Here is a 25,664-nt window from a genome sequence, read left to right as displayed (position 1 = left end):
ATTTATGCTCCACGTCAAAATTAAAGTTATGAATTCAACTGAATTCGATATCACAAGGCTAGATAAACGTTGCATATTTTTAAAGGTAATATCAATATGAAGTTGAAAAATGAGCATTTTTAAATTTTCATAAGTTTGGCCGCATAAGCTACCACAACTCAAATTAGGGAGCTTTTTGTAATTTGTAAATCTTGAGGAGTCGGCTGTCACAAGTTGAGGAAGTTTGTGAATCCCGCAAAAATATTATTAACGTAAATAAGATAATAAAGTTTAGTGCTATCGAATGAGTAGTAATTATGAAGAAACATAATTGAGGAAATAAAAAATAAAGGGACCTCTATCTCTCTCCCTATCATGATACTTTTGTCTGTGTTTATAGTGTAACTAATTATGCGTAATATATTCTTTCGGATAGAATTAAAGAGAAAAAGGAAAGAGAAAATTCTCAAGGTCTACGAAGACTAGGTCCTAACAATTTGATGCCAACTAATCGGCCATGATACTTGAATTATGTCTTAAATTGTGGTTACTTGCTTTTGTTTTCTTATATATTTTATAAAATATAAGTATGAATTAATTTATACGTGCATGATGATTTGGCAGCAAGATGGAAAAAAACAAAGAATATATGTATTTCACTTGCTTATGTTTAGCCAGTTGGGTCACAGGGGCCAGATTTTAACCTACTCTGCAAGCAGCTGCACCTAATTAACGGCAACAGATTTTGTTTTGCTCATATAAAAACGGGTGATTTGCATCTATACCCAGTTTTTGGGTCACATTTTAACCTATACCCGCTTTGTAAAAAAAATTGCAAGCGTACCCACTTTTCGGGTAACTTCAGCCGTACGGGCCTGAAGTATCAAAAATTTATGTCTGAAGTTTGAACTTCAGAATTTTTTGCCTGAAGTGTAGCCTTATCAAAGCAAAATTTCAGATATTTTTGCCTGAAGTTTGGCGTGACTTGCAAAGGCAATCATGCAAATTTCAGTTCATAGTGCAATGGAAAACTTCAGTTTCCCCTCACTTCATAGTGCAAACTTCAGACAAATTAGTCTGAAGTTCTTCAATTTGTAGTGCAAATTTCAAGAATTTCAGTTCATAGTGCAAGGGCAAACTTCAGTTTTTCCTCACTTCATAGTGCAAACTTCAGACAAATTAGTCTGAATTTCTTCAATTTGTAGTGCAAACTTCAGGAACTTCAGTTCATAGTGCAAGGGCAAACTTCAGTTTCCCCTCACTTCATAGTGCAAACTTCAGACAAATTAATCTGAACTTCTTCAATTTGTAGTGCAAACTTCAAGACAAATTAACTTTTCAGTGTAACTAAGAGCTGGTTTGGCATCACATCGGGCTTTACCTCATGGAAAATTCTTTATGTTCTTTGTACTGGATTTGAAACTTCTGTATATTCAGTATGAGATAAACACATAACAAGATGAACTAGAGAGTATCTGTTGCGCTCTCGATGCATTTGGATTTGTATCTCGAGCTTGCAAAATAAAGGATTGTAAAATTTGCAGAAGCTCACGTTTTATCTTCTGTTGGCAGGGTTTTTAAATTCAAATAGAGAACAATAATAATACTTTGTTTTATTATTTTATGACAGTATTTGATCAAATGCAGGTTAAGTTGTTAATTTGACTTCACATTTTATTAGTGAATTTATCAAAGTAGTGGTTGAAAAGTTAATTTGATAGACAAGAAGAGGAGGAAGAAAGGAGCGCATAGGTCAGGAGGAAGAAGAAGAGGCGTCTGAAGTTGTTAAAATTAGGGTATAGGTTAAATAATTTTAAAAATATGGGTATAGGTTAAATGGGGGCGACCAAATAGGGCGCCCCGTGCAATTTTTACTATAAAAACTTTTGGGCGCCCCGTGCAATTTTTACTATAAAAACTTCCAACTTTGTAATTTTCCGGCCTTGCACCTTACACCAAACTATATTAAATAATTAGGATAGTTCAATGATAAAATTAAATAAGGTGAAAATATACATTAATTCTCATAGTTAAAATAGTTAAAGTTTATGTGTAAGCATATGTCATTCACGTATTGATTTGGTGTAAAAGTCTCGTGCACTGCCTTTGCAGATTTTACATATGTTATAGCCTGTTTGAGCTTATTTTGAAAAGTGTTTTTTCTCAAAAGTTCTTTTTTTTGTGTTTAGCTAATAAATTTGAAAAACACTTTTGAGCATCAATTAGTGTTTGGCCAAGCTCTAAAAAAGTGATTCTCAGTGTATTTATTCCAAAAATGCTTTTCAAAAAAGTACTTGTGGAGAGAAACTAATTTTTTCTGTTTCTCCAAAAATGTTTTCTTTCTACTCAAAAGCACTTCTTTTTTCTTCTAAAAATTTGGCCAAACACTCCAACTTTGAAAAAGGCAATTTTTTAAATAAAAATATTATTTTTAACCTTGAAAAAGCTTGGTCAAACATGCTATTAGTCGTAAAGCATTTGTCGAGAAAACGATACATATCAATCAACTGCATACGCTTCAATCTCAAATTTATTGAAGTCAGTTTTATGAATCATAATTTGTGTCATAAGGCAAATTAGTAAACTCTGTGACCTTTCCGATACAGATGGAAACATATAAGAGCGAACTGAAAAAGGAAATGCGACTATCTTTTGGTATATAGAGTGTCAGCAAATTAACTCATAGCAAAAAGAATGGACCAAGTCATATGCCCTCCTCTTACATTATTGTTTCAATCTATAACTTGGGTAAAAACTTACCCGCGTCGAATCAATAGATACATGACATGTGCTTGCGAATACATTTCTTTCACAAAACCATGATTAATTATTGCATATTTTCACTTTTTAAATCACTTAACAATATTAAGTTAATATGATTTGGTGTGTACATATGATACATGTAAACTTTTACCATGTATAGGGAATCAGTGCAAATTCAATAACAGGGTAATTAATTAGAGCAACATTGCTATAGCAGCTTGCAGGCTTATATAATATTGTTGACAGCAAGTAACCGTCTATAACAGGTGGAACTAGTAACTTAAGAAAATAAGACAAAGTAATTTGCTATAGCAAATTAAATTACACGGTAGTGTAAAAATTTCATTACACTATCAATTGATATAAGTCAAATCCTCTATTATAACCAAATTGAATCAAGATCACCCATGATTCCAAAAAGACTAGCTGTACCAAAATTTGAACCAAAATCACAGACTAGCAGTTTGTTGGCTAAAATGGAGTGTACAATTAAGATAGCTTAGTCAGAAGCCTAATCTTGTAAACAATAGGTATAAATCATGTCAAGCAGGAAATGCTGAGCACGAATTGTAAGTATCGGTATGTCCTATATTGGTCAAGAGAATGAATTGTCTCCTTATATGTCTTGGACAATCATCACCTCATGAACTAGCTTTCGAGATTGAGTTAGGTCCAAGATTCATTTTCTTGATATGGTAGCAAGCCACACCTCAACTGGTTTGGGACTGAACGCAATTGTTGTTACCCAAAGTTGAGCGCCACCATGTTATATTGTTTACGCTCCAGAAGTCCAGCCCTGGGCATGCGCAAGTGGAGGATAATGTATTAATATAGTCCACATTCTGTTATCTCCTTTTATGATCTCGGACAATCCATACCTCATAAGCTAGTTTTTGGGGGCTCTTCAACAAGAACCGAATACTGGTTTCTAGACAAGCAGAATGTCTCAAGAAAGCGGCAAGCATCTGGCTTTAACTGGAGCCCTTTTTTTGTCATTGTGAAGCTGGGCGGTGAGCACATTAGTAGTAAACATACTTGATCGATTATTCAGTGCTTAAGCAGCAATCATCAAGCTTTAAGTGGCACCTTTTTGTCATCGTGAAGCTAGAATGTTGAGCACATTAGTTGAAAGCAACTTGATTCATATGTGGTCCTTCCAAAACAACCTCTCCCAGTATTGCACCATCTCCCTCGGTTCAATTTTTTTGGTGATATAAGGGAAACTCCATTCCTTTTCCAAGTGAGACATTGAGCCTTTTTGTGTGTGTGTGTGTGTGTTTTGTGGGGAGGGGGGGGGGGATTTGAGAATTTGAGCTTTTCTCGATGCCAGTAGCTCGATTTCCTCATGACCTTGATTCTTCCATCATCCAACACTCGGATAATTTCGCAGCAAACTTCTTTGCAAATATTTGATGCTCCGATAATGAGGAGTTTTATACTCCCACAGACAGAGCATGTGAAAGATATAATGTAATAGGCTTATATTGGTATTTCATCCAAGACTAATGCAGTGCACGTAGTCATCCCTGCAACCAACAAATATGTCCCCACCAATCATCACAGGAGAGGAGAAGATGTCTCCTCCAAGTTCATACCTAGCAAATTCCCGCACCATATCACATGGTTGATTTGCCCTGTCAGAGTTCAAGCTGACTTGAAGAACACATACACTTCCAGAACTGGAGCAAACACAGATTAACCTGGCAATGACATATACAGATGAGTTGAATTCCTTATTGACTTATCATAGTATAATTCATTGCATGATTAAACTACACTAAATCACCTTTGAGACAGAGAAGAATCAATGCATGCCAATAGCAAGTGTTCATCAACATAGGCAGATGAAGTAATTGGCTGTCCAATATCATGCTTCCAGAATAAATCACCATTTTCCTAATAAAACATGAAACCACACCCCATTAGCATGATCAAAGATTTCATGCAGAGATGTCAGCCTAGCATCTCTAACAATAGTTTAGCTCATCTTCCGAATGGAACAACTTGAAAGATATGCATCACCAACCCATAACAGGAAGATGGAGAAACAATGATCTTCAGAGACAACTATGTCACAATCCAAAGCTAGTTGGGGTCGGTTATATCAATCCTCACGGGCCACGCTCCATTTAAGCTCACCTTAGACCGATATTATTCATTATTATTACTATTATTATTAATTTACATTTACACTTAATAATTATTAACTTACAGACTTTATTTTCAGCATCAAGAGAAAACAAGAAAATGAGGCATCTTAACTTCCATGAGCTCTTTGAATGCCAAAAATGAAGGGTATGATGTCTGTGGCTCAACTGCTTCCCTGAGTTAACCTATCAGAATTAAGAACAAGCAGGAAGCTAATAATTTTGCCTTAATTCGTTGCCATTCATTTTCTCTTTACTCCGAGAACTAAATTTTCTACCTCTTTTGTCAATCTTACTATTGGGGATTCTTCTGCTCTATTTCCCTATATCCTTATTTAATTTGATAATACATCAAACAAACAAAACATGTGAATCACTTAGGTTCATGGAGTAAGAACTGTTAAATTTAAAAGCATAAACTTTTAGATGAGATGGTCACGATTTAAGAGAAACTTGTAGGAAAGCTAATTATACCTGACACATAAATGACCTGCTATTGCATTTGCTGCAAGTCTAGTAAGTCAAATCATTCATTCCTCTCACAAGGAGCATCTCAAAACTGTCTATCACATTTTAGGACATGTAAAGAGCTTGTGGGGAAAGGATTATTTTTTTAGAAAAAAATAGCAACGGACCATTAATGCCTGCACAAATGCAGTCCATTATGCAGACGGCGCAGGATCGACTGTCAGAAAAAGGTCGACATCAGGGTACTGAAGATTTGCATGGGGCAGTCAAGTAACATGGAGAAGCAAGAAACAAAATGTGGTGGCCTGCAGTTGCACATTCGATGGTTGAAGGGGGTTGTGAGTTGATATGGCTCAAACGAGTCTTGGAATAACTAAGTATACTTTTGGAGATTACCTATGAGGTTGAACTATGACAATAAGACCATTAGTATCACACACACTGTGGTTCAACATGACAATGTTAAGCATATCGAGACAGGCAAATTTAAGGCCAAATACATAAACAGCCACTTAAACTTGTACCTTTTCCTATTAGACACTTCAACTTCAATTAATGTGTGTCAATTAAACACACATTTCACAATGCTAGACTAAGTTCGGCGAGTGAATGCCACTTGCTGTGAGGTGGAAAATAAAGCCAATAGTAAATATACACGTCAGCATAGAAAAGGCCAGAATTAAAAGAAAAAAGAACAGAGAAGAAAGAGTCTTTGAAAGAATTTTACACCACCGTCGCTCATCCACATAAACCTTCCATCTCTTTCCACCATTGAAGCACCCCAAGAGTAACACAAGACACCCACCTTCTTCTTTCTCTCTTCTTATTCCATTTTTCACTCCCCTCCCCCGCGTCTTCTTTATTTCACCACCACCATCCATCACTTCTTCTCCATTTGACCACCATTAAATTCCATTACCATTTCTCCTCCGCCCTCTGATTATAGCAGCACAATATGAAGCAGTCATACAACACCCATTGGAAAAAATAGAGGAATGGAAAACGAAGTGCCTTCGAGTTCTCAGAAACGTCAAAAAACAACTCCACTACAGCTAAAGTTCATGACTTCTATCTTACAGATGTCTCTCTTTTTAAAAAAAAAAATTTACTCGAAGAAACCAGGAGAATCCTTCTTCCTTTCTGTTACGGTAATATTACCATTTCACAATCCCAAATATATATTCTTGAAGTGATGTAGAATCTTGGAAATTTTATATTTTAATCTCTTTATTAGCTAGTTTACGACCATATACATGGGAGAGCTCCGGCGGGTCCGACAATCGGAGACTAAAGATCACGAGCGGAGACGGATTCAACAACATATTCCAGAAAAGAAAAGGGATAATGCTGTGTTTTTTAGAAAGTACATGCTATGGGACTCTATTTCTCAAAGAGAAATGAGGAACAGATCTAGCGAGAAATGCAGGAGAGAAGAAAAGTAAAAAGGCAAAATGGACAAGAATAGCTGAGGTAGGACGTCGTTTAGATCGAAGTAAGAGAAGGGGGGAGGGGGGATGAAATAGTCACTACAATTTTCCTTTTTCTGTTAACACTTATTTTTTGTTCAATGTCAGCCTAACATAAAACTATTTCACGCTCTCAAATGCTGTGTGAAACACGCATGGTGCCACATCAGCAACTTGTGTTCAGTTGACACATTTTAAGTAACATCGGGTGTTCAATAGGTCAGCCCCTTAGTTAAAGTGTCTAAATGAAATTTCGTGACAAGTTTAAGGAGTTGTCTATGTATTTGGCCGCAAATTTAATAAAAGAGAGTTGAATTTGCATATGTTTGTATGTCGTTTATTCCAACGTCAAAACTAATACTCCCTCCGTTTCAATTTATGTGAACCCATTTGACTGGGCACGGAGTTTAAGAAAAGAGAGAAGACTTTTGAATTTGTGGTGTAAAATGAGGCACATATATTTTGTGTGGCTATAAATTATTGCATAAAGGTAAATTGTTTCCAAATAAGGAAAGGGGTCATTCTTTTTGGCACGGACTAAAAAGGAAATAGGTTCACATAAATTGAAACGAAGGGAGTAACAGATATTCTCACAAAGGCACAATTTCGGCCAAACTAAGAGAATCTAATTCAGCAAGTTGGACATGATAAATATCAATATCAACTTGACAGGGTGTGTTGAACTAGGAACTAATGGCTAGAAACTATCACTAGATTTTGAAAAATAAAACCGATTCGTGTATCCAAGGTGTGGCCTAGTGGTCAATGAAGTGGGAGGAGAGCAATAAGGTCTCAAGTTCAAATCCCAGCGGAGGCAAAAAAACTAGGTGATTTCTCTTCATTTGCTTAAGCCTTAGTGGGCAGAGTTACCCAATACTTGTGCTGGTGGGTGGTACTCGGTGGAATAGTCGAAGTGCGCACAAGCTGGCCCGGACACCACCGTCATTAAAAAAAATATAGATTCATCATCTTGTAGGTTTAAACATTGTAAGTTTAAACACAAAAATAAGGAGATCTCTTGAGATAAGCTATGTTGCTCATATCCTTCAAAATCCATGTCGCACCGTTGTCAATTCGATGCGATTCGGGTGTTGGTGTGGGATCTGCACTGGACTGGATTTGGTCAACCTAACTTGGGTGCTTCAACTACACCTATATGGAGGTGATTTGGAACAGGAGGAGCCTAGCTTAATGAGGAAAAGATACAGAGATTAAGAAACTTGTTCTATCAAAAATGACAAAATTTAATCTTCAAGCTGCTCAAGGACAAAATATCATCAGCATAGTATGCTCTTTATATGCCATACTCATAAGCTGCACAAGAACAACTGAAGTTCAAGATCTTTACCAAATCAAAGGAGTAAACACTGCCATCTCTTGAACAAACAAGCACCTGTAGAGATTCAGAAGGGAGAATATTCATACTCACGAACATTTAGATTTTTAGATACTACTTACTGAAAAATAAGAAAGGCTTTCGGCATGTAAAGAAAGGAAAACTAAGGATAGTAAAAATAAACTTGTGAAAGGCCTAAATAGGCCAATATCTTAATCATATCATGAAACTTTTAGGGTGACGATGATGGTGATTGAGAAGTAGGAGGTCCTCTCGCCAACTGAAGACAGAAGTGGACATAAAACTGAAAGAAATGATAAATCAATGTCAAAAAAGTGTGCAGAGACATTGAGAAATTGAGTTATGGTTCATAAACTAAGGCCTTCACTTAATGGCAGCCATCCCACTAATTCGAAGCAAAACACTGGGCAGGAAGTTTTTAGATGTGATTTTTGGTCTTTAAGGGTATTGCTCCATCCTCACCCTCATAAAGGAAAGGGATACCTTATGACCCCTCAGGCTATACAAACATCATGACTTTCATGCTTGTTTCCCTTACCCAAAAGGTTAGTATATACTCGAGATGAAAAGTGTAGACAGTGTGATCAGGCCAACATGTGTCTAAGTTTCCTTGTGGATGGTTCTCTTAACATAGTATTACTGTGGTTGTATCAGATTTATAACTGTGAAGATATTATAAGGGAGAAAAAATCACCTGTGAAGTTAGTGCACGAGATATGCAGGGCCCAGCAAATATTGGGCCAGTTGTACTCACCTATTCCACAAACAACACATAAATAGATAAATAAATGATGAAAATTGAAAAAAGGACATCTCACAGGAATAGACGGAAATGCATCAACTAAAGATCATATGTCCAATTTCATTTGGTATTGATCATATTTATTCAATCAAGCAGAATATGCATTCATGCTCCAGTAAATTATTCTGCAATTGTCTTACAGCCACATCATCCTACTTACAGATACTCACATCCCAACCATGATAATGGGAAAATGGTCTTATCTCAGCTCTAACGGGTTGGCTTACAGATCGTGTAAGAGGGTAAGGTAATTTCAGGATAGTTATCCTTGAAAGGGGGAAGGTTTCATAGGTAAGGAGAATCACAAGGATTCTGATGAAGTAAAATATATCCATTGATTGATGGGATTAAATTGAAAGGCACAACTTGACTTTCAATAAGATGAAATGAGTAAAAATAATACATCAAGTTCATTCCAGTAGGTGAGAAGCAGATGATCTGAAAGAGGTGCTTGACAATAGGTGCAAACTTGAACTGAGCAGTAGGAAACATAATATTGAGTTAACTCAAACTTATCCTCCTAATGCGATAATAACATCAGACTTAAACTTTGATACAGAACAAATAAACGGATGGCTCCAAGAAGCTAAAAGAGTTCACAAAGTGTTGGTACAATATTTGGCCAAGGAAAACTTAAATTTGGTACTAGCTTAAATTCGTACTACAAACGAGAGTTTTCTTTTGGTTAATCTACAAGGTACAGAAGATTTTCGTGAAATCCACATTATTATGCAGAATTCTGTATTCTAACAGAAAATACACAAATATGCTCTGTTTTAGGTAAATCAACATGTGAATATTCGTCCAGTTCTGTTTAAGTCCTGCAGAAAACTGGTTCTTCTATTTGGAGTTGCCTATTTAGTGCAACTTTTAACAAGTTCAGTTTCACCACCAAAAAAACGACCCTCCTTATATCCAAGTAAAGGGAGGGAACATGTGGAGTTCAAGGATATTAATGTTGTTCTACCTTCCAGACGACACATCCCTCAGTGCCCAGCGAAACAACACTTCCATCCACCATGCAACATATAACTGCAACACCACAAGCTAAGTTATGTAATTGACATCTGAAACACACACCATAACAACATGTACTACCAATCATAAAAAATTTAGACAACAATGCATAACATCAACCACGACAACAACAACAACCCAGTGGAATCCCACAAGTGGGGTCTGGGGTAGAGAGGAAACAAGAGGCTGTTTCCGAGAGACCCTCGGCTCGAGAGGAAGAATAGAAACAAGTAAATATCAACAACAAGACCAGGAAAATGATACCAACATCATAAAAATAAATCTTAACAAATATGAATAAAAATAAACTTATTCAATCAATAACTTTAGCACAATCTTTGTAGCCCTAGACCTTTACACACTGCTCTGGATGCCTTTATAGACCCCTACCAACCAAAATGTTAATCAGCCAACTCTGCTCAATATCTAATCCGGACAAATAGATAGCAAGCCAGGATAAATTGATAATGACACAAAACAAGTACCATTTCCAGATGAAGGGTTGATTGAAAGTGACCCAAAAATAGGAACTCCCAACTCTTGTACCCATATTTGATCAAATGGAAGAGCCTGCAGAGAGAGAATTGCTTAACAGGCTTGCAAAGAAGCAAATATTAACAATATTACGTAAGTATAAGAAGGTAATGCTCGGACGCAGCGAACAAAGTAAGCTTATGCTCATATCATGGAGCAATGCGTATCATGCCATCCCACTCCCAGAGTGGAGGGATTGGCAAAGAAAAGAAAACCAAGGATGGTAAGAAGAGCCTTAGGCTAGAGAGATATTCTATCTCAAATTCTAATTTGGTGCTACGTTTTTTTTTTTAAATTTTATTAATGATGGGCAAAAAACACCCGTATACAAGATGTATACCAAAAAGTAGAAAATCTTACCAAAAATATGGCTTCCTACAAATGATACCCAATCTTCTATATTTATAGGAACCTCTGGTACTACTTTAACGGTATGGTTCATATAATGGAGATGATGTTTCTGGCAAGGTCTTATGATCTTACCTCACATCTTAAAATGAAACCAAATCATATCATACAGAACAGATCTACCAAAAATGCAGCCAGTAAAATAAAACCTTCAGTTTCTTTCTACAGCTTAGATTATCTGCTTTCACATGTCATATACACTCTTATTGTTTAACCATAAAAGCAAGTAATTATTTAGTAACATATAAGGCCATATGACCAAGGGTATGGAGCTAACATGGACCATAGATGATAGTATGAAACTTTTGGACACCGAAAAATGTTGCTACTACTATTATCTAGCAGAAGATGAGATCTCTCTAATACTCAACAGGAAATAAAATTTAATGGCCGAAACAATTTGCCCTATGAATCTACAAAATGTGCAAATTGTCATGAGGTACGAGTTGTGAGATGAAGATGGCCCCGAATTTCTTTTCTTCCACTTGGTCGATCATTACCTATATTTCATAGGAAAAATAAGAGAAACATATTTAAATACATCTCCTCACCCTGACAAATAGAGCTGTTACTCTGCCACTAGTGGATGCCACATAGAGCTTTTCATGCACCTACAAAGTTTTTTAAAGAAAAGGTTAAGAATATAAGAAGAGCAAGTTACTTAAAGAAGGAAGAAGATTGATATTAAGTGCCGAGACGTTGCAAAATGGTAAGGATAATTGTTCCAAAACAATCCCGTATACAGGAAAAGCATATAATAACGTGCAATATAAGGTAATCTGACCAAACATCTAATGAAAATTGCTTCATCGGTGTGCAATTCTGTTGAGATGGAAGACATAAGATGTGATGAGGGCATAAAAGCAAATCATTCTCGTGGATCCCACGGAAGGTTTTGCTAATTAGCCCTTTAAGAAATGTACAGCCACAAGTTAACATGTTATGCTAAATGCCAGAAAATTCCAAAAGAAGGGGTCTATCTACTGAGAAGGACATTCAGATCCACCTCATCAAGTGCAGGTGCACCAAATATGCTACCACCACATCGGATTTTGTAAATACAACAGTGATTTTCATAATCAAGGGCATACAGATTATGGTCGTGCGATCCACACCTGCAGTCAATTATACGAAGACAAAAGAATGAGTAATATAGTTGCAGTAAAAGAATGCTAACTGTATCAAGATGGCAAGAAAATTTGGGGAACCGATCAACAAAAAAACATTAGAGCACATGTATCTATTTGTTCTCATCTGTAGATCATGCCAAATTTCTTCATTTTCTCTTTAGATTCTTAGTTTAGACTAATGAGCTCTTGGTAAATCTAGGACGTTAAAAGGTACTTGGACTATTGAAAGACTTCTCTACATAGCAACATGAGCTCTCCACAACTCTAGGAGTCAATTGGCACTTGGACAGTTGAGAGACTTGATCCAAAAAGCACCATGGGCTCTCAATAATTCTAAGAAGTCAACAGAGAATACATGGGCGGGCATAGAAACAATGGAACCTAGCTGTTCTGCTCCCCAGCTTTTCTGTGATAGGTAACAGCACTTAGCTGCTAATGCAACAAAATGAATTTAGAGAATGAGATCATTAGGACATTGTAAGAACACATATAACATGAGGCGTTTCATGTGAGGTAGAATCAAATGAAATCTCCAGAAAATGTAAGGACATTAAGAAGGCAAAACAACATAACGCCCATTCCTTTTCTGTATTTACTGGGATTTTGCCTTCCCAAGCCCCCTCTCCAAAGTTGAAAAAAGGGGCATATATGCACTGATATTCCACGAGCATAGAAGAAATAGGCGACTCTTGGAGATGGGGCTTGCGTGGCAATGGTTTGTTCACCGTAAAGTCCTTTTACCAGAGTATGTTGGTGAGAGAGGAGACCACTTTTCCATACTCCTCGATCTGGATTCCTAGGGCGCCCACGAAGGTGTGCTTTTTTGCATGGCTAGCTGCAAGGGGAGTGATTTTGACTGCTGAAAATCTCCGAAAGGGGGGAATTACACTTGTTAGTTGGTGCTACATGTGTAAAAGCTCAGGAGAAGAAGTTGATCACCTTATGTTGCATTGCCCTGTGTCCTCAGCTTTGTGGAGGGCAATCCTGAATCTCTTTGGTGTTCAATGGGTGATGCCAAGCACTGTAAAGGAAATGTTATATAGCTGGGGCGGTTTCCGTAGAAGAAGAAAGCAAAAGGCGTGGAAATTCGCTCCGTTAGCTCTCATGTGGGTAGTATGGGGGGAGAGAAATAGGAGAGCTTTTGAGGAGATTGAGTCTCCTTTTTCACATCTTAAGAATAACCTTTTATCTTTGATCGCTTTTTGGTGCACTCACTTAGCCCCTACTTGTATAGAAGATTGGGCATCTTTTGTAGAGAATCATGTTCTGATGTAAATTCTCTACGTCTTTGGTATACTTTGTGTACACAGGAGTTCTCTCCCTTTTGATTAATACAATTTTACCTTATCAAAAAAAAGAAATAGACAAGCTTCAGATATAGTAGAAAAAGTTTGCAAGTTTTATCAACCAGGATAAAGAAGAAGAAAAATTACCAGACCAAGTGCCTCTCTTTGTCAACGACTGGCTGCGATTTTACCTTAAAATTTCAGAAGTTGAGTACAAAATAAATGTCCAACAACAGTCAACAAAAAATTTGAATAAACAGGAAAGAAAGCTATATTCCAACAGACTATTATGATTACTATCAACTACCTTTTTTTAATTACTCTTCAATTGGTCTCAATCACCAATGGATGATTAATATCCACCTCTTGTAATAACACAAGAGTCCATAAATTTTAAAGTCAAAACTGCATCTTTGGTACCTAGATTTCAAGGGTTGTGCATTTTTAGTCTTAATTTATTAATTATGCACACAATACCTTAATTTTAACATTTAAGTGCAAAGATTGGATCTCATCCTAACGGTGGTAACTTCCTGATATAAAAAATTTATGTGTCTTGGATATGACACATTTCTAATATAAATTGACGTCAAATCTCTAATAATGCAAACAATCCTTCTGATATACTATTACACCTAAGTTTTATTTTAAAATATTTATGAAAAGTGAATTTTAAAGTAAATTGAAATCCTATCTCAATTAAGTGACTTTTCAAAAAAAAAAAAAATTAATTAATAAATACTCAAGAAACCAGTAAAAATTCTCATTCTTGAAAAAACTTTTCTGTGCTATTTAATCAAAATTCTACTGTAGTAAAAAAAAAAAAAAGAATAACCCACCTCTTAAATAGAACAAAAAAGTTCCACAGTATTGTAATATTCTTTTCTTTGATTATCTAATATTCAGTTGAAAGTCAAGCGAAGTTACAATTATTGAGATAGAATTTTACTTTACATAAAAGAACAGACTCATTTTTTACCATACATATGTTAAGACAAAAACTAAGGCAAAATACTATATTAAGAGGAACTGTATGCGTATTAGAAATTTGGCTTTAATTGATGACTCCATCCACAAAAAGAAAATGGATATACAAGTGAAAACTGGATATACAAGTGAAAACAGACTTAGAACGCTTAAAAGATTACAAAAAGGTTAATTCTCTTTTTTCCACCCAAAAGTTATCAACCATCACGATGACATCGTATTTTGCATGTTATGTTAACGTTAACGTATTTACAAACTCAAAAAAGCAGGACAGAAATACACTATCTGTAAAAATTAGGAACTAAAAATGCAATTTTACTAAATAATTTCTACTGGCATTTCATATTATGTTTATTTTGTATGAACCAAAGCAACCAGGCAACTTCACCTTGCACAAATATTTTACATTTTCCCATCCCTACAAAAGTTCAAGGCCCAAATTAACAGATTGGCACCAAACTATATGGTGTTCTATAAAACTCATCCTTCTAACAGAAAAAAAAATAAAAAAAACTGTCTAGACTCAGTTTGATACGATCAGTGTTTATTGAAATCCAAGCCCACAAACTCTACAAAACTGTATTCAGGCTATTCCTGGAGAGATTGTATTTTTTGTACAGGGATTGAATTTGGAAGTTTCACCCAAAAAGAAAAGATTGAGTTTGGCAGGGCATGAATTCCTTGATCCCTTCACACTTCCTGACATGAAATACTTCGAGGTAAACAAATACTTTAGGCAATATGCGATCACATTATTCCTGTCGCTCCTCTGCTAACCTTAGGTTTAATGGTTTGTACAGCAAGGTCTTAAAATGCTATTGTCTGGAGATAGGAAAGGCAGCTTCTGAAATTATTTGATAATACTGTATAAACGTATGAATGTAACTCTCCAAGAGATACAAATTTTGAGAACTCCAACACCTAAAACCCTAAATCCAGGGAAACTTGGCTTCCACAAACTTGTTACCCAAGTAATAATAGTAAACACAATAACAGACATCCTAAAATAACAAGGAAGCCTTTGTGACAGGAAATCCTAAATTAAATACTAAACCAACATTTTCGAAGTAACGAGTGCTAGAGCTCATGAATAATACTTCTAAAGTAATGGTTAAGTCACCACTATTTATCCTTCAGTACTTTTGGCAGACAAGCGATAAATATTATAGTTTAGGCCTTTGTGGCCGCTAAACTGCATCATATAAATGCTTGCCAAATAGATCAAGCTAAACCCTTCTCTAATTATGGTATCTTTCTATCATTATCAAGAAGTTCAATGGAAAAGGTAATCAACATACTATAACTTACTGATACATTAAATGTAATCATACCTCTCCATCCGTTTGAAAATTCCAACAAGGGATGCCATTTGAAAAATTCAGAAAATAAATATTTCCATCATAACATCCAATAACAACCTGTAAGTGAGATCCCTATCAGCTGAAGTAAAACTTACAATCCAGAAAACTATGATAGAAAAAAGTTATCGTCTATAACCTGAGAAAAGTCATGTAGAATTGCTGCTGAACTCTCAACACGTCCTTGTAATTTGATCTCCCACAAAACAAGACCACTAAACACATTTGCAGTGGAGTAGTATAGTCAGATGCTTTTCATCACCCAAGCCAGAAAACCATCTCAAATTAAGCATAAAATTGCTCATATATCGATAAAGAAGCAAAAAGCTAGGGTCGAGAAATAAGAACTGAGTCAACAATGCATTGCTTGGACTAGTCCACAAGGAAGTCACCTTTCTCACAGCTCAAGCAACAATGGCAAAGGTAAACCAAAACGACCAAGCATACATGATCGTAGGCAAAACCAAAGTTTGAATAACAAATTGCAAACATGGAACAATCACAAGCAAACAACACATACAGAAACGTAAAATTAAAAGCAATGAGAAGCTTTCACTCAAGATGGGATGTACTTAATTACCAAAAAGCCTCTCATATTATCGACATAAGTGACAGCAGAAAATGACAATAAATAACCACAGTTATACACATAATGTTAACGTCATGAAAAAACCCGCTAACCAATGTTAGATAAGTTATGTAAATACATTAGACTTAGATGTCATATATAAAAGTGTATCGAAGCAGCCTCTGCCCTTCCAAGGTAGGGGTAAGGTTGCGTACATTTTACCCTCCCCAGACCCCACTTGTGGGAAATCACTGGGTTTGTTGTTGTATTGAAGCCGCAAGAAGTATGACCATAAACCTTGAAAAGTTTGAATTTAAAAGGATCAGTTGCATGACATGCTGCTTCACAAATTCTTCCTATCTTTCTCTTATTTCTCACATGGTATCAGACTTATGGTAAAATTAGTTGAGCATTCACTTGCAACAACAGGAGAGAAACATCTCGTGGCCATGCATTAGCTTTTCTTGTTGCTCATGAGTGTTGCGCATCAATCAGTATCACCAGGTGACACTGGATAATCATATGAACGAAACCAAGATATTGCATCTTTGTTAGAGGCCCACATGCCCTTCACACTCACACAGTGCGCGCATGACCAGCTCTAGCCATATTCTGCTAATATCTTGGATCTATCAGAGTTGATTCTTTCTGCTAAGACAATCCATTGCACTTGTGGACTAATATGACCACAGTAAAACTAAACAAGGACCTTAGGTTAGGGTAACACAGGAAATCTCGGTATCCTCCTCACTTCCTGATCGATTTATCACAATTTTAAACATCCTAAAGCACGACCTACACTTGAATCCTACCACAAGTGATATCCAAGCTTCTCCGATAACCAGAACAAGTCTTTAAGTGCTCTAGCAGTGCCTTCAGGTTTTTCATACTCAGACCATCTTTATTTCATGTTTCAGTAAATCGGAAGTCAACCTATGCATGTTAAGCATATAGATATAGATTAGGCACGATCACCTTCTAACAGAAAGTCTACCTACCAATACAACTTTGTTGTTTGACATAAATTGGTATATTTACAATAAGTAGAAATAAAATGTGACAGTAGATTTAGCGTAGAAGCTGAACATCAAACCATAACTTTTATGACTTGGTAACTTATATAGATCTGTTAGCGTCCCACATTGGTTAAGGGTAGCATTCTTGTCTCCTTATACGGTCTTTGGGTAATTCTCAGCTCATCACTAGATTTTTAGTAGAGTTAGGCTCAAGGTCCATTTCTTTTACATGGTATCAACGCAAGACACATCCATGTTCTTCGTTTACCCAATAATGGTCTTCCATGTTATATTTCCATATTCTGGATGTCCAGTCTTGGACGAGCAGGGGTTATCAGAGTCCCAAATTGGTTTAGGGTATAAGTTGTCTTTTTATACAATATTAGGTAATCTTTACTTTATGAGCTAACTTTATTTTTATCAGGTAAGGTAACTTTTATTAAGAAACTTCAAAAAAGTACCAAGGGAGTACTTTCAAAGTACAAGCAAAACATCATAGGAAAACAATTACAAATAAAGTTTCTACAATTCCTAAAATCTAATAGCTGCACCAAGTCTTCTGCTACCCTTTCCTTACACCAAAAATATCGATTCTGCTAGCAACTATTTTTCAGCGTAGGAATCTGGGTCCTCTGATCTTCAAAGCATCTTTTGTTCCTTTCTAGCCAGATGGTCCACATGATGCATAAGGGAATGGTCATCCACATCTTTTTCTTCCTTTTGCCTACTGATTGACCCTGCCAACTTTCCAGCAGACTTCGAACACTGTTTGGCATTACCCACTTCACACCATAGATGTTAAGGAATAGGTCCCAGATCTGTTTGGTCTGCCGGCAATGAAGAAACAAATGATTTACAGACTCCTGGCTTTCTTCACAGAAAAAACATCTACTGCACAAGGCAAAACCTCTTCTTTGTAGCATATCTTGGGTAAGACATCTATTCCAGGCTACAGTCCACCCAAATCCAGCAACTTTTGTTGGTGCTTTGGTCTTCCAAAGCATCTTCCATGGCCATGATTCCTCCCGCTGCCCAGTTTGTTGTTGAAGAAGATTATAGCAGCTTTTAACAGAGTATTTCTTATCTCTACTGGCCATCCAAATCTGGGCATCCTCTCTACTATCATCCAAGGCTATAGGCTCTAGAATTTTGAATAGTTGACAGATATCTTCCACTTCCCAATCATTGAAGTGTCTTCTGAAAATTGGTTGCCATCCTGCTCTTGAGTGGCATTCTGCAACAGTGCAAAGTTTGTTAGTAGTAATGCTATATAGATGAGGAATTTTTTCCATCAATTTTCCTTCTCCGGCCCAGACATCTGTCCAGAACCTAACTTTGTTCCCGTTTCCAATCTTCACCATTATGTTTCGCCATAAACTACTTATATACTTCCACAGACTGGCACCTGCATATGTAACCACCGGACTAGGATCCCAAAAATCTTTTTTACCATATTTAATGGTAATCACCTTTTTCCATGGTTCATCACCTTCTTCATTAAATCTCCATAACCATTTGCACAATAGACTCTTGTTGTGAAGCTTCAAATTCCTCACTCCAAGCCCTCCAGCTTCCTTGTTTTTCATTACTTTCTGCCAATTGACCAAATGCATTCTCCTTTTTTCTGCATTGCCTTCCCATAGAAACTGACTCCTAATGGTGTTGATTTTCTTCCAGCACAGTATTAACCAGAGTGATTCTTCCACCAAAGGACAGATATTGCTTATTCCATGTGGACATCTTCTTTGTACATTTATCAATTACACTTTATGAGCTAACTTTTGAGGTTGGGTTAGGTTCAAGGTCCATATTCTTTGCAAGATCAAACGACTAACCAAAAAATGACGTTTGAATATATTAGTGAGATGCAACTTGTATTTGGTAATCAAGTGCACTTCATATTGCATCAAACCCGACATTCCAGGAGAGACTAAGCGCATAAAAATCAAATGTCACTTTATTAGTGAAAGATATTCACATAAAATATCATCATAAAGTTCATAAAATCAAATGATCGACTTAGAGATATGATCATCAACTCCCTAGCCAGTCCTCGAACTACTTAAATACGTTCGCTATCCTATATCTTAGTACAACAACATACCCAGTATGATCCCACAAGTGGGGTCTGGGGAGGGTGGGGGGCAAACTTTATCCCTACACAAGGTAGAGAGGCTATCCTATATCTTAGTGACTAGACAAAAAGTTTTAAGATGTTAACTTGACTTATAAGTTATATATCTAAATATATCAGAAGCACATTAAATAATAGATGAAAAGTTAGCTAGATGAAGAAACATCACATTATGTAGAAATTTGAGTAATTGAATTTGAATTCTTAAGCTTTAAAACTTGCAAAACCATGAAATAGTGTCAAATACTTTGGGACGTTGCAAAAAAGGAGTGTCACACATATTGGCACGAAGGGAATATGTAACAAGCTCATTACATACGAGTTGTATGCACTAACTTGAATGGGAGTGTTAGATAAGCTATGGGTGCATAGTCACCACTCCGGATTTGATTGGAATTTATTTTTCCTTAGTGATTGGAAAGGAGGGCGCCTAGGTATGTTATACAAAGGCAAGGCGGAAGCATCAAATGGAGAAGAGAGGCGGCTCGGCAGGAAAGGAATGGGAAATCGTCAAGGTACTATCTTGCAAGATAAGCTATGAAGTAAATTAAATTTATGTAGTTAAAAAAAAAGTTCGTAGAAGTGTCCCATATCAGAAATGTAACCTTCTATTCTGAAAAGTGTGATACTACCGAACAATTGCAGTGATATGACTGGTATAGCAGAGAGCTTTCCACAATGCAACCCATCAAGTTTAGTCTATGCGTCCATATTTAGACATTCCTATCCAAAGAGAACTTTTTTGGGTCAAAACCTAGATCAAAATTGTCTAATAGTGTATGGAAACCAATCGGGCAACATATCCCATCCTCAGCCAAACCAAGTGGATGTAGGACTCATATATAAGAAATTTGTCCTTCACACACTCTTTTTTTATCTTTTCTTGATTTTCACAATCACAATCATCTTAGACAAACATGCGGCATTACCTTGTTGCATCAATGCAAAAGAATTTGTGGGAGTGAGCTCCGACAAACAGATAAGCACTTCTTTCTTTAAATACAACTAGTGGTGATGCATCAACACAAGACTCCATGTAGACCATCCACTGTTCTCGCATGAGACCTCTTTTATCACGTGGAACTTCCCAAGACAACACAGATCGGCAATGGTAACCCTCACATCTGGCGTCATGCCTTACTTTGTTGCACCGGCTGTAGGAACATGAAACCTGTGTCATAGTTGAATTATTCATATCTCTTCCATTAACATCGTAGGGATCAATATACAAATCTGAATCTGTTTTCAAACGTTTAATGGGGTAATCACTTGTCAAACTCAAAGAGGTACTGCTATCAAGATCGGGCATCCAAGATTTATTGGAAGGAAGATTGCTTTTTTCTTGAACTTGCGAAGGAAGCTTGCTTTTTTCTTGAACTTGCGAGTTCACTCCAACTAAAGCATCAGCTCTAAGTTCACGGCTAGAGGATACTTTTTTATGTAGAATGGCCTTCTGAAGTTTCAAAGGAGTTGGAAAAGTATACAAGTCCTTCATATTAATTCCTAGATTATAGGAGACATAAGCTGCTGATAGAGAATTGCCACCCATCTCAAAGAAGTCATCATCAAGGGAGATCTTGTCAACAACCATCAGAGCATCAGAAAAAGCCTGTCCAATCAAAGTTAAAGGAAGTGTTAGAAAACACATACCGGAAGGACAAATAATATTGACTAGAGAACAAGAGACTCACGACAATATGACAGCACGCATTCATTATTCAAACTTTCTATGTATCTTTTACCACCAAAAAATAGATGAAATGAAGAAGATGTCTTTATAACATGATTGTTTTGCTTTCGTGGGGAAAATGAGCTGTAAATCCTCTTTTGCTAATTCGAAGTCTTTCCTGCTGTTTGGTTAATATAGCGTGAAGCTACGGAGATTTGACATCTGATTTATCTACTGGAAAAGGGTGGTAGAGGGAATTTATCTCATCCCCAAAGAAGGGGGTGGTAGAGGGTTCATATATGCCTTGAGGTGCTCTAGACCCAAACTGGTACACTTCAGCGAACGTGTCATGCCTGGCACACTCCAAAATGCGCAGCCTTCAATTTACTCTTGAAGTATGCCTTGAAATCTACTCGTGGAGCAGTGGTGTGCTTTGATGGTGTTGTAACATAGCTACAATAATGAAGCTAATCTATGAGAAACGAAGAGTGATTGTAGACTTTAAGTAGTACTCTTGACTGTTACTCTTGAACATTACATTGCTTGTTCCTAAAGTTGACCAGTAACTGACTCATTATCATTGTTAAGAATTAGCTGTTGGGACAGCTTGATAGATATATGTGGTTAATCCATTTGCACAACTTGTATATATTTTTGACCCAATTTCGGAGTGATATTGTAGAAAATGGACAAAAGAACAGGTTATCTGTCATTACACAACCTGATTACTCCCTCAAGTAATTTTTTAATTTGGTTGATTACTCCCACAAGATATTGCAAATTAAATAGTGTTTACAAGTTGCCTGAAAGAGAGAGAAGGCATAAATTAAAACCCTATAATTCTTCCAGTTACATGGTCTGGCATTTGGAATCCTTTACATAATACAATATAAGGATTCTCTTAACTGATATCAAAGAATAAGTTGTTTTACAGAAATAAAAAGGGAATTTTATAACGCATGGTACACATCCCAACATGATGCTATTGAGAGAGTGAAAGCTAGCTTTTGCAAGAAAAGAAATTTTATCCCAGTTACCTTGTTGCAAGCTATGTTGCTCGGACTCTCCAAAAATGTCGCTGGATGCGTGTTGGATCCTGCAAAAGTAGTGTATTTTTGGAGGATCCGACACGGGTGCGGCAGCATTTTGGAGAGTCCACACAACATAGGTTGCAAGGGTATAAATCAATAATAAAAAATGTCATTCAGTTAAAATGTTGAGAAAACCCCCTGCATATGACAGTTTGTATACAAAAGGTAGAGAAGTTTATACAAAAGGTGATTCTCTACAAAGACCACTATTTATACTAACTGAAATGTCATGTTCCAAAAGTGTCAGAACATACAAAAGTTCCACTGATCTGTAATATCTTTTCTATTACTATTTGAGTACATTTTTTTGCCAAGCTAACCACCTTTCATAGAAAATATCTTCATTAACTGAATAGCTGTTTCACCAATCAGCTTCTCTACTCCCAATATAAGCCAAACTACATAATACTCCCTATGTCTCAATTTATGTGGCACACTTTCCGTCCTGGACACCAGCTGATAAGTTGCTCAAAAAGGGAATGAATTCCCATAAGCAAGAAGTATATAGTATCCAGAATAGAAAATACAAGCTAACAACAACTTTTAGCAGCTTATCTAGGCATCCTATGATGTTAACAGTCTACACGTGATTTTTCTTCACATCTACATCTTATTATATTTAACCAAGAAAATCACATTTTAATCATGGGCAGACTTAGTACTGAATGAAAATCGAAGCATGAAAATTAAAATCAAGATTGCTAACCCCATATTACAACAGAATCACAACCTTTAATAAAGCTGAAGTCTAGTTAAATACCTTCTGTATAACATTAATGAGATCGATATCTTGAGTTTTTTCAATCTCAATACGGCTACCTGCCTCAGAAGCTGCTAAAGTGGCCAAATTCTTATAATCCACTTTCCCTGAGGAAGACATTGGAAAAGATTCAACAAAGTAGAAACGAGCAGGAACCATTATCGGGGGAAGTTTGTTGGCTATCCACCATCTAATTGAGGACCTGAAGAACTCAAGGTTGCTTTCCTTTTGTTTGAGCAGCAAATATGCTTCAAGAAGTAAAATATCTGCTTGAACACAACGAGAAACTACAGCAGCATCAGCTACGTCTTGGTGTTCCTTCAAAACGCTTTCAACCTCCTCTAAAGCAATACGGTGCCCACTGATCTTTACAGTGCGGTCCTTTCTCCCGATACACACCAGGTTGCCATTTGAAAGTTTTCTGCCAAAATCTCCAGTTCTAAAGTAACAGTTCACTTCATTTTTATCGTTCTCAGCGTCAGCTACTTCTTGATGTAGTTCCACGTTATCCAATGGAAAAATAGAAGGATGACAAAAGTATCCAGCAGCAACACAACTTCCACTGACACATATCTCTCCCTCATCAGGAGAATTTTCCCCAACAAGAACTACATTACAATTTCCAATGGGAATGCCTATTGGAACACTACCCGGTGCATCTTGCTTCAACATTGGGGGCAACCACTTGCAGTCAAAATATGTGCAGTCACCAGAAACCTATTTCAAACATCCAAAGTATTAGTGAAGACTACAGAGAAGATAGTGGATTAAAGTGATGGATTAAAATGATGGTGACGTAAGCTACTTCAAACATCCAAAGTATTAGTGAAGACTACAGAGAAGATAGTGGATTAAAATGATAGGTGACGTAAGGAGAGTACTAGCTCAAATCACAAATACTCTTTTAGACAAGGTAAAATTATTTCATTTAATATGGAAAATCTCCCGTATACAAGACGTATACCAAAAAGTAGAGCACCAACATAAAACTCAGATCACACAGATTAACGGCTAATATGCACTGATTATGGTCACAAGCACTAAGAAATTGAATTTAAGCTAAAGTTCAAGACTACATAAGTTTCCCACATTTAAACTCCAAACTAAAGTGTTTCTTTTTTTTTTTTTTTTGATAAGGTAAAACTAAAGTGATTCTATCGAGTAGAGAAGGTGGCACAAATTGAAGGGTGAAGAAAACAAGGATAGAAATTGGCATCTTGTTTGATATGAGAAAGCATTACTCAAAGCTTCCCTTTTCGAGCGGTCCAAACATTAGAACTTACAAGAACATAAGTGATCAAACAAAGGAACATGAATCTTTTTTCCTTCCAAGCGATTCAGTATTAGAACTTGCGAGGACTTGATTAAAATCAGAGACGAAAATTTACCTCTGTACTTCCATATATATTAAGAATAGAAGTCTGGGGCAGCAACTTGACAAGCATCTTCCACAGCGATATATCAAAAACTTCACCACTTAGTACTAGAAGTTTTAATGGAATCTGAACTGTAGAATAATATATGCTCTGCAGAGCCGGAAGAAACGCCCTTATAAGAGATGGAACAGCCACGAGCCTGCTAATAGAATATTCCTGAGATAAATGATGGAAAAAATAATGGAATAACAGAAGTCTGGGTAAGCAACTTGACAAGCATCTTCCACAGCGACATATCAAAAACTTTTACCACTTAGCACTAGAAGTTTTAAGGAAATCTGAACTTTAGAATAGTATATGCTCTGAAGAGCAGGAAGATCGCCATTATAAGAGATGAAACTGCCACGGGCCCTAATAGAGTACTCCTGAAGACAAATAATGGAATTGTTTTTAATATTTTATGTCTCATAGTACGGAAAGGAATGAAGAACAGGGAAAAGGTCCAAATTTGATGCTATACAATTCGAAATTGCTCAACTTTATCCTCTGTTATACCTTGATCCATTCACACCCTTGCCGTTATCAAATCATCTTGTATTTGCCCTTGTCATTAAGGAAGCTTTAGCATGAAATGGGTGGACAACACATGTCAAGATACCTCGAGAAAAAGGGTCAAAATTTACCCCTCTAATTTTGACTAAGTTTTAAACTTAGCCTCGGGCTGGAGCTACATTACGGGTCAAGGGCAAAAACGAGACTTTTTTCAATGTTGCTCAATTTCGAATGCAGCGGCAAATTTGACCTTTTCCCATAAGAATATATGGAATTTCCTCTATATCAAGGGGAAAGAATGGTGGCTCAATTTTTAGTTTGCAAAAGAGAAATCAGTGAATAGATGCAAGCCAGAGAAGAGGTTCAAGAACCAAGGCAGGCAGCAAAAATGCAAAAGAAAAGACAAAAAATTCCTGATCCAGACGGCCAGACCAGAGCAAGACCAAAGCATGTTATTGACCAACCACAAATCCATTGAATAAAGGTAGCTTGATAATTTTAGTACAACAACATTATCAGTGCCAGAAAACTACCAAGAATAGGCACAGAGCTTTATTCTTGCAATATTTGAAAATTTCATAATCATAGATTCACAAAGTAAACATTATCCACTTGAACTTCGTGCAACTTACTGCCACCAATAACAGTCATTTAGATATAACACTGAAATTCCAAGGAAAATAAGAGGTGTAACCCCCCCCCCCCCAAAATTAGAGAGAGAGAGAGATGACAATGATTAGTGTTTGTGCAGCAGTATTTTAGCTTAGTACAGAATTATCAGCAACCAATACAGCAG

At 36.6% G+C, this 25,664-nt stretch overlaps 1 protein-coding gene across 8 annotated transcripts in view; it reads right to left on the bottom strand.

The window, feature by feature from the left end:
- Positions 1 to 4,030: 4,030 nt before the first annotated feature.
- The window catches only part of LOC104102786 (putative acyl-activating enzyme 19), a 28,743-nt gene continuing 7,109 nt past the window's right edge, over positions 4,031 to 25,664 (bottom strand). For 5 of the 8 annotated variants that reach the window (XM_009610610.3, XM_009610612.3, XM_009610616.4 and 2 more), the window contains exons 4-17: positions 24,329 to 24,532; positions 22,941 to 23,657; positions 20,350 to 21,029; positions 15,842 to 15,917; positions 15,676 to 15,762; positions 13,505 to 13,548; positions 11,948 to 12,056; positions 11,493 to 11,552; positions 10,485 to 10,569; positions 9,950 to 10,014; positions 8,875 to 8,934; positions 8,172 to 8,216; positions 4,529 to 4,638; positions 4,031 to 4,442 (exon numbers count right to left, since the gene is read on the bottom strand). In XM_009610610.3, the coding sequence (XP_009608905.1) occupies positions 4,235 to 4,442; positions 4,529 to 4,638; positions 8,172 to 8,216; positions 8,875 to 8,934; positions 9,950 to 10,014; positions 10,485 to 10,569; positions 11,493 to 11,552; positions 11,948 to 12,056; positions 13,505 to 13,548; positions 15,676 to 15,762; positions 15,842 to 15,917; positions 20,350 to 21,029; positions 22,941 to 23,657; positions 24,329 to 24,532 (2,550 nt within the window). In that variant the 3' untranslated portion in view covers positions 4,031 to 4,234. Of the gene's footprint in view, positions 4,443 to 4,528; positions 4,639 to 8,171; positions 8,217 to 8,874; positions 8,935 to 9,949; positions 10,015 to 10,484; positions 10,570 to 11,492; positions 11,553 to 11,947; positions 12,057 to 13,504; positions 13,549 to 15,675; positions 15,763 to 15,841; positions 15,918 to 20,349; positions 21,030 to 22,940; positions 23,658 to 24,328; positions 24,533 to 25,664 lie in introns of those variants that run through there. The other 3 variants (XM_070176750.1, XM_009610614.3, XR_001970551.2) reach the window with 3 other exon arrangements.

Source organism: Nicotiana tomentosiformis, chromosome 1 (genome assembly GCF_000390325.3).
Source record: "Nicotiana tomentosiformis chromosome 1, ASM39032v3, whole genome shotgun sequence".
NCBI lineage: Eukaryota > Viridiplantae > Streptophyta > Magnoliopsida > Solanales > Solanaceae > Nicotiana > Nicotiana tomentosiformis.
The sequence above is the reverse complement of the archived record's forward strand: the minus strand, read 5'-3'. Positions and strand labels throughout refer to the sequence as shown.